At 46.7% G+C, this 8,854-nt stretch overlaps 1 protein-coding gene across 1 annotated transcript in view; it reads right to left on the bottom strand.

Moving 5' to 3' along the window:
- The window catches only part of TSC2 (tuberous sclerosis 2), a gene marked incomplete at its 3' end in the record, with an annotated part of 28,419 nt that overhangs the window by 9,936 nt on the left and 9,629 nt on the right, over positions 1-8,854 (bottom strand). Inside the window, exons 17-26 of the mRNA XM_010148607.1 lie at positions 8,779-8,854; positions 8,052-8,205; positions 7,208-7,330; positions 6,774-6,908; positions 6,038-6,227; positions 5,520-5,613; positions 5,098-5,200; positions 4,789-4,883; positions 2,161-2,292; positions 324-488 (exon numbers count right to left, since the gene is read on the bottom strand). The exon at positions 8,779-8,854 is cut by the window's right edge and continues 49 nt beyond it. Of these exons, the coding sequence (XP_010146909.1) occupies positions 324-488; positions 2,161-2,292; positions 4,789-4,883; positions 5,098-5,200; positions 5,520-5,613; positions 6,038-6,227; positions 6,774-6,908; positions 7,208-7,330; positions 8,052-8,205; positions 8,779-8,854 (1,267 nt within the window). The remainder of the gene's footprint in view (positions 1-323; positions 489-2,160; positions 2,293-4,788; positions 4,884-5,097; positions 5,201-5,519; positions 5,614-6,037; positions 6,228-6,773; positions 6,909-7,207; positions 7,331-8,051; positions 8,206-8,778) is intronic.

Genomic DNA, 8,854 nt, shown 5'->3' with positions numbered 1-8,854 from the left:
GGCTAGCAGGAAAAGCAAATGCCCTCCCTTTGAAGGCAGCTGGCACGACACTCAGTTCTGGAGCGAAGCCTGTGATTACCCAGCAAGGACACGGAGCAAAGCGCCGCTCACGGACGGCACACCTCCAGCCATCCCCTCCTGGACGCAAGGCTGAGGCAATCCGGGTTGGCTCCAACGGAATTCTCTCGTCTCGCATTTAGCCAAGGCAGATTTTATCTGTGACGAACAGCGTCAGAGCCAGGGCCTGCCAGAACCTCAAACGTACCACGATAATTTTCCACTAATAAAGTGAAATACGAGCCTCAAACAAAACTGACCCCTACCTCTTCGGCACCGCTGTGAAGTTCGAAAAGACGTATCGCGCCATCATATCCAGGCAGGTCTCGGTGAGTTCCAGGTGGAGATTTTTTAAGTTGTCATCAGCCTGAGCCATTGAATTTTCATCAGCAGAGCCCAGGCTTGAACTAGTGATGGATGTTTGTATCCGACTAGAAGAGAAGGTTTCCAACTGACAGACCACATTGCAAAAAGCTTGTCCCTGCCACCCGAAAGTGCGATGCAGAACAACCGGCGATACATGCACGTTCCAGATCAGAGAGGTGGCCAGACACGAAACCCAGGACATAATAAATGTATTTTTGGATCAGCCTCACATTGTGCTTTGTAAGTTGTCATTGCAGAAAGCGTGTTTTTACCTCGAGAGACTGAGAAACATTTAAATGTCTGTCAACTGACGAGGCCAGGCCAGCGCTCTCTGATGTTGGTGGCCCACGGGCAAGTGCACCAAGCAAATAGTGAGCGGCAGCACCATGCTTTGGGTCTGTTATTCTATAGCGAGGGCAAGCATCCCGCGACCTGCACCGTTTCCCAGGCAAAGTGTTGCCCGTGAGCCGTAAATCGTTGCCCTCTAGACTTTATAATTCTGCAGTTTGCTTTTTCTCTGTTGCATCCCTTCCACACACCGATTTTTTCCCCCTCCAAATTCAATAGCTACGTAAAACCTAATTTAACTTGAAATAGAAAAAAATTGCAGTCTGAACAGGAAATCAGCACAAAAAAATAGGAGGCACCTCCGCCTTCCAATCCCCCAAGTCAGCAATGCAGCGGCATTTTACAGCGCCGACGCCTTGTGCCACTGCAGTACAGACTAAGCCGAGGTACAGCCAAATTTTTTATGATGTAACAACTTCTTTGGCATCATTAAGGGTAATTACCTGAACTTTTAGTTGCTATCATTTACATATAAATACAAGAGACAAAAATCCCCTAATAGGTTAATGGGGATATCAGAGAATAAAGTGCCAGAACTGTATTTGGAATTCAGTCACTCCGGTGTCTTTGCCCCTAAACACCGTCTAGTTATAGTTAAAACCAGAAACAGCAAATCAGTCCCACTGACAGCAAGCCCTACAGGTTATGGCACGAATCTGCGGGTTCAGGCTTTAAACCAGCACGTTACAGGCAGCAGGTTAACACGTGAGGGAAGTGATCCAGAAATACGATTTAAAACTAGCATAAAGTGTTTCCTCTTTCCTGTGAGCAATCCAAACTGGTTTTCTTTAGTCGTGAAGGCAGTGGCTTCACACGGGCTGAGCACACGTTTCGCTGCTCCACAGAAAGGCAAATTAAGGTTTTCATAGCATCGTCCTTTAGGCCAGAATACTTCCGTCAGCCCCCTTTGCCTCAAAGAACAAACCCTGAACTGAGGCCAGAGCTACTCCTCGTAGGACCGGTACACAAGTGTGCAGAGTACCAAAAGCCTCTCCTGGGGCACATCACTGCTTAGAAGGCTGAAGCTTTAGTGCATTTTAACCAGGACTCGCACAGAATGCAACCTTTTTCCTGTTTTTGTTTGTTTATTTTTCTCCCCCTTCACCATCTTTACTTCGAAAAGAGAAATTTTTGTTGCTAAAGCACCAGAGAATAGGGTAAAGCAACCAAAGACAACACAGGGTGTAAGGTGACAACCCAACAGCCGGCGTTGGGGAGCCACAAGACATCCATGACACCTTCCCAAAACCTTCCACTGCGGCCACGGCCGGTTTTTCATTGCGTAACGAAGTCATGCAAGCGTCCCGCATGCAAATCCACCCTGCCTCCACCCACCCCTGCCGTAAAATTGCCAAGTGCTTGGATTCTCCCCATTTAAAGTGCCTCTACCTGCGGACCACATGTTCAGACACACTGATGCTGCGGGATCGGAAGGCATCAACTGCAGAGGATTCTTTCAGCTCTTTCACTGGAGGAGAGTTATTCAAGCCTTGCTTTGCATTTTTGGCTAGTCTTAAACTACTAGGTGGAGAAGCACCAAGCCCCAAAAGAGGTCACAGGAAGGGAGGAAATCATTGTAGGGATGTAGGTTGAAAGGTCACAGGTCACAGGGTCAATATTGGGGGATCCCGGAGGGTGATGTGAAATAAAACAAATGCCAAAAAAAGGAAAACAAAAATTAAAACGTACAAACGAGCAGAGCTGAAAGCATTAAAAAGACAAACCACATTTTGAAAACAAGATTTTAAATGCGCTACAAAACAAATGAAATTAGTACAAGTTAAACCAAATAAAACTGATTGAAATGATCGTTGGAATACTGGGCTGTTAGACAAAGGCAAGAGCGTCTCCATGCCGAGCTGGCGCAAACTTCTCAAGCCTGAGAAGTTTCGTGTGGTTCAACCACCTCTTGGGTTGCCCCAACTTGCCGCTTCGGCACGGCTGAAACCTGCCTACTTCCACAGAGATCCCGAAATACCAGCTAGCAGCACGTTTTTCTAGGAGACAGGGGATTGTGTCAGCCACCTCTACCTCTGCCAAGCCTGGCCTAAACCTGAGCTTCCACCCACAACACCCAGGTGCCCCTCAGCTCAGGTCTGGAGGCGCTTGGGGAGACCCTGGGGGAGACCCAGCCTGTCTGAATGAGACTGATCCTTCTCACGCCGCACGGACGGAAGGGCAGGAGGACAAACACCCTCTTGGCTGTTCTTGAGCGTGTGATGCTTTTCTGTCAAACCAGCGACCTTATTTCAGGTGGCTCAAGGTAACCCACTTGGCTTTCAAGGGGAACAGAAAGGAAGATAAGCCATCACACTGTCAGGTGTCAACAGCATGTGGGAGATGACAGCAATTAACATCTAAGAGGCACTTTAATTAGTCACAGCCAAGACGCATGCCTGGCTGAGTACTAATTTGGACATAACAGTTGGTCCAGCAGTTCACATCCCCATATATCTAACTCATTTAACCCTTCTGGTTCTTTCTAAACATGATTTATTTGCTACCCGTCTGACAGTGAATTATTACATTTCAGAGAGCCACCTGGAGGGATCAGAATTCGTCCTTCTCCCCACAACACCCTCTGACAGATCACTTTGGGCCACAACGTGAGTGCAGAGAGCACTGGCCCTAAGCCTAACCCTAACCCTAAACCAACCATCATGCCATTCAGCAACCTCATGAACAGCTGGGCTCTCGATCTCTTGGAACACCCAGCACCTCAGCTAGGGCACAGAAATCCGTACTCTTTGGGCTTAAGGAGTGAAAACCAAGCACACAAGCTTCTCAAGCAAGGGAACAGGTATCAGCTCAAAGCTATCTTCTCTCTCATTTGGCCAGACTCCAGGCTCAGACAGACTGAGGCAGTGGCATCCTGCCATTCTGGTGTTGCGGGTGGCTGCCCACACTCCTTCGCAGAGATTTCTGTGGAAAGCGACCCAGCAGCGTTAGCAAAAGCCTTTTGATACAGTAGTATTCCAACCTGGCAGAATTTAACAGGTTTTGGGGGAAAAAAAAAAAGATTAGTTGAAATTCTAATTTGAGAGACGAGTGTCAAAAGGCTTCTCTTCCAAGCTGCTGAATGAAAGGAGGAGATGGGAGAGATGGAACACGACACAGGGTTTACAGCTACAGCATTAGGGCAGGGGTGGTGTTTCTTCATTGCAAGACACTCCCTGAGCCTTGCAGGTAAAGTAGAGGCACTTTCCCCAGGGTTCAAATGCCACTCTGCTTACTGCACGTTAACACTGAAGCAAGTGAAGTGAACCAATTTAGGTAAGCCCTGCCGGGAAAAGGACGTTAGAGAAACCCGGAATGCCTTCCAGGGATATCTTCCTCTCCCGGCAAATGCTACTTTGACAGGCTGCTGGCAAGATGCACTCTGGCTTCTGAAGATGTTGTTGGGCTTTGCTTAAAACTAACATAATGGCTTCAAAATGCAAAAAAAAAAAGGGATCAGGCCATCCAGACAGAGAGAAGGCAGCTGTCTGCCACGCAGTATGCTGACTTGGCAGATAACACTGGAAAAACACACCACTGGCTCCCAGTTTATGCAGGTTGCTAATCACAGTTCCTCTGGCAATCGTTTAAAGAGTTGGTACGGATCGATTATCAAAAGGAGTTTATCAATATGAACACAGTATTCTATGATTTCTGGTACTACCCTTCTCTGTCACTTCTGGTACCACTGGACTGACACACCAACCTGAAAGACCTGTTGATCTTCAAAAATTGCCAAGGAAAAGCCCCACACCTTACTGCAAAGGCTTACAGAACAGCCCGTGACGCCCTCATACAGGCTAGCAGACTGTCAGCTTGGTTTGATTCCAGCTTCTTCCCAACCTCACCTTGCCATGTGCCAATCCCCTGACCTAAAGAGGTTTACTTTGCTTGCTTAAACGCGCTGTCAGATTTTATCCAAAATCCAACTAGACCCAGCCTCCTTCAGAAAAACCCAGGGAAGGGTGTGAGCACTAGAACAGGGAACACAAGACGCTGCTGGAGTCAAATACAATTTACCTTTTCGGCCTCTCGTTCAGGCTTGTACTGCGAGCCCGGAAACTGTCCTTCTCAGGCGTGTCGTCAAAGGAAAGGAGGACATTCGAGCGCAAACCCTGCCAATGGAGACAAACAGGTAATGGTGTGAATGGCTAGGGCTGTACCACTGCATCTCAGGCCAAGGCACAAGAACTCGTGTCACTATTGAGAAAGACACTGACAAGAAAAAGAGACTACTTCTAGCTGCAAACAGAACCCTTCAAACTTCTCAAACCAGCTTTTAAGTCACCATTTGTATTAGGTACTGTTTGATTCAGCAGTGCCCATTACCTTTGTGATGTAGGGGACAAAGTCCTTGCGGAAGGGAAGGCGACAGCGAATGAACCACATAGCTATCACGTGATGGGCCAGGCAGACGATGTACTGGTTAAACCTAAAACAGCGGAAGGATCTCCAGAGTTTAATGCTGCATTGCCATGCCATTTCCGACTGAACAGCAGGACTTTTCAATCTGAGAAACTGAACCGTTCTTGCACCCACTTGTAAGGAGAAAGAAAAAAAAACCCTCAAAAGTTCTGTTCAAGAAAAACAGGTATTTTGTGCAAGGAGAGTCCATCCCTTCTTCAGACTAAGCCCGGAGATACCAGAATGGGCAACACCCCGTAAACAACTCTGACCCAAGTAGATAAATACAGCATGTCTAGTTCTCTTAGGCCTATAGAGGAAGGAGCAGACACTCGCTGTGAACTTACTTGGAAGGGTTGGTGTACGGCAGGGAGATGGCGAACACGCTGGCGTACTGCTCTGCCGCAAAGTTCCTGTAGAGGTGCGGCAGCCTTGCCAGAGCTAGAGCAACGCAAGAAGCAAAGCACCACAGGTAAGGCCTCAACACAAACTATTCAATACCACAGTTCAGTTGAATTTGAACAGTTTTGTTTCCTCTAAATCGCAGGTGAACATCGCGGTGTAATTTCATGCTATTTTAAGTTATAAGCAGCAAGGTGGAGAGAGCAGCTTCGCCTTCCCCATCGCGGTATGGCTGTACCACACTACGCTGTCTCTTTCCTCAGTGTGTGCAGGTGCTTTATGGAGAAACCCAGCAACAAACGAGATAATCAAACATCTCTATCTTAAGGATGGTGCGAGGGCATCACCAAGAAACCCTCACAATGCGTTTCATTTCACCAACACAACCAAAATCCCTGTATTCAGTGCCAACAATTCATTTACAACTACAGAAGATTGAAAACAGAAGACTCTTACAACTTACTTGAAAGAAATTCTAGGAGTGGGATTGCCATATTGGCTGTAGCAGAAATGTGGGTTAATTTGACTATTAAGACAGGAAGTGCCTTTATGATGATGTCGGGCATCTCGACGCTGCAGACGGAAAGTGCCACGACGCACTGGTTGGCACAGCGATAAATAAGACCATGTTCCAGGCAATACACTATTTCACGCTAGAAGAGTAAAAAAGAAAAAGAAGTCAATACAGGGTTTTGAAAACCTCTGATGCACCACCTCCTGAGTGCAGTTAGCCTTTCAGGACAGCTTGCAGGCCACCACTACTGCAAGGCCTGTATGACCCACACGAATTCTCATCCAAAACGCCCAAACTCAGAACCCGAAATAATGTGGTACGCACTCTAGGCCAAAATCTTAAGATGGGACTTGAATCAAGTAGATATTTTAGAAATTATTAGTTAAGTTTCTGATTAAACAGAATTTTTATGTTTATCAGGGTCTTCCAGCAACGGGTAAAGATGCTCAGCGACCTGCGAGGGGGGACAGGTATGGAGAGAGAATCCAACTGACAGGACAGTTACTGCTGTACAGAGTATTTTTTCACCCAAAACCTCATCCCAAACACAGTATATGCAGCTTTTGATAACAGCAAAGGGCAGTGCTACCTTGCACTTAAGCCCCTTATTCAGCTAGTATGAGAAAATGCTCGACTGTAGAGGCTCAGGCCCCACCCCTCCCACATCCTCTTGCTCTCCTCGTACCTGTTTAGCTTTGTCCAGATAATTATGGTATGATATTAATGCCGTCAGTACTGGAACCACAGCCAGGTGTAAATCAGTGCGAGAAAAGCCTTCTGGGGTACCATGGAGCCTGTCAGTAGTCTTCTTGTCTGTGAGCTGATACACCACACAGTGAGTTAGAACACCTCATGCTAAAAATACTGTCTAAAAGGCAGTTGAAAGGCACCGCCCACAGCCTCCCTTCCGCTTGTGTATGTTCACAATACATACACAGATGGAGAACACTAGTTATTACACACCTAAAACAACCCTCAGAAGAAGGGATGGTGAGTGAGGATTGACAACAAGCATGCTAAGTTAGACGGAAGCAAAAAACCTCAAAGAAACCAACCCAAAAGCAACTCTCACAAAGTAAGGATGTGATGATTATACATCAGTAGGGTGTATGGCATTACCATGAGGCTCAGCGCAGAGGCCAGGAGGTCTATGTTACACGGAGAGGTTAAAAATAACACTTTATAGCGGAGGGATTCAGGTAGTTTGTTGAGGACCAGCTTCAACACCTTCCAGTCTGTCTCCTGTGAAGAAAGAAAAAGGTAAGGTGGAAAATTTTTGTATGATTTCGATACAGACTGAAAGTAAGGCCAATCAGTTTTTAGACAGCTTGCCACTTTCTAGGCAGATGTATCTCTCGCCACGGTAGCTACCTAAAAAGCGGTGGCAGTGAGCTGTCACAAGTGACTTCCAGTCTGTCATCCAGCTCTGGGTGCGATATTGGCACCGCAAACCAGAAGACAACTTGGATCCAGATCTGACTGAGCTCAGAAAGACAGAGCCAGAATTCAATTCTCCCAACCACCAGCACACATTAACTTCCAGAGCAAGACACACCCTCAGCACAGTATTTCCAATACAACCCTAACGAACAAGTTATACACAGAGGTTATTAGCAACTGAAACATCAGTTCTCAAAAACGTGCAATAGGAGGGTTTCTTTTAGTTTCAGATGCCCTTTCAGAAACAGGATGACTTATCTGATCTTTAACACAGACATTTTTTGCCCTTCTCTGCTCTGCAGCAGAGTGCAGTGAAAGCCCATCTTAGTTTCTGAAGAGCTGACCTGGTGCTCCCACTGCTGGCTGTAAATCTGCACCATTATCCACAGATTCTGCCCAAGAAGGCTTTACGTGCTGCCCTGCAGACGTTAAGTAGACACTTGGGGACAGCACTCCCTAGCCAGCTGTTTCAAGTTGCCACCCGTCACACGAAGGTGACAGCTGTCACTAAGAGTGTCCGTACTTGCTTCAGGCACTGGAGAAGGACGCCAAAGACCATGGAGTACGGCAAGTGCCCGATGCGAAGGGCGGTGTTCTGGGAAGGCACGCTGGGACTTCCCGAAGGCGGAGAGAGCGTACCGGCAGGCTTTTTCTCAGAAGCCCTCTTCTCTGCTTCTCTACAATGTGGAAAAGGAGAAAAATACATGAGTGGAAATCAAGATCAGAACAGCCTATTCAGGTGACCAACAGTGCTACCCTATTTGGCAGCCAGTTTAATGACCAAACAACACTATACATTGCATTCTCTATTAAAAAACACAGTATGGGGACAGCAATGAGGCAGTTTGGTCAGATTAAGGATTTTTCTATCCAGGCCCTTAGCAAATTTAAAAGATATCCTCTGGGGTGTGTTACACAAAGAACTTCAGCCCAAGCTGTACAATTAAAAATAGTCAGATTTGTACAAATCATTGAATCAAACCCCAGTGTGAAAACTGGTTTCAGGCAGGAAGAGAAATTCCACATCCAAGATTAAGAGCTCTGTAGGTGAGTGGTTTCTAAGAGTGAGTTCAGTGAGTTAGGAGTTGAGACCACCCTAAACCGTAACTATGGACTCGTCTAGCAGCTGATTCATCAGGATTTGGAAGATTCCAAAAAACTGCAGATTGCTACTGATGGACCATTAAGGTCATGCAAAAATGCCAAACAGTTTAGAAAACCACCTTTGCTTAATGCAATCAGAAACCTACACAAAATCACACAGACAGTAAGGGCTGAACCTCACTGCTCCATCCTTGTTGGAAAGGCCAAGACGGTGGAGGGAGT

The sequence above is a fragment of the Eurypyga helias genome, unplaced genomic scaffold, assembly GCF_000690775.1.
Source record: "Eurypyga helias isolate BGI_N326 unplaced genomic scaffold, ASM69077v1 scaffold23773, whole genome shotgun sequence".
Lineage (NCBI taxonomy): Eukaryota > Metazoa > Chordata > Aves > Eurypygiformes > Eurypygidae > Eurypyga > Eurypyga helias.
This window is presented reverse-complemented; position numbering and strand designations above follow the sequence as displayed.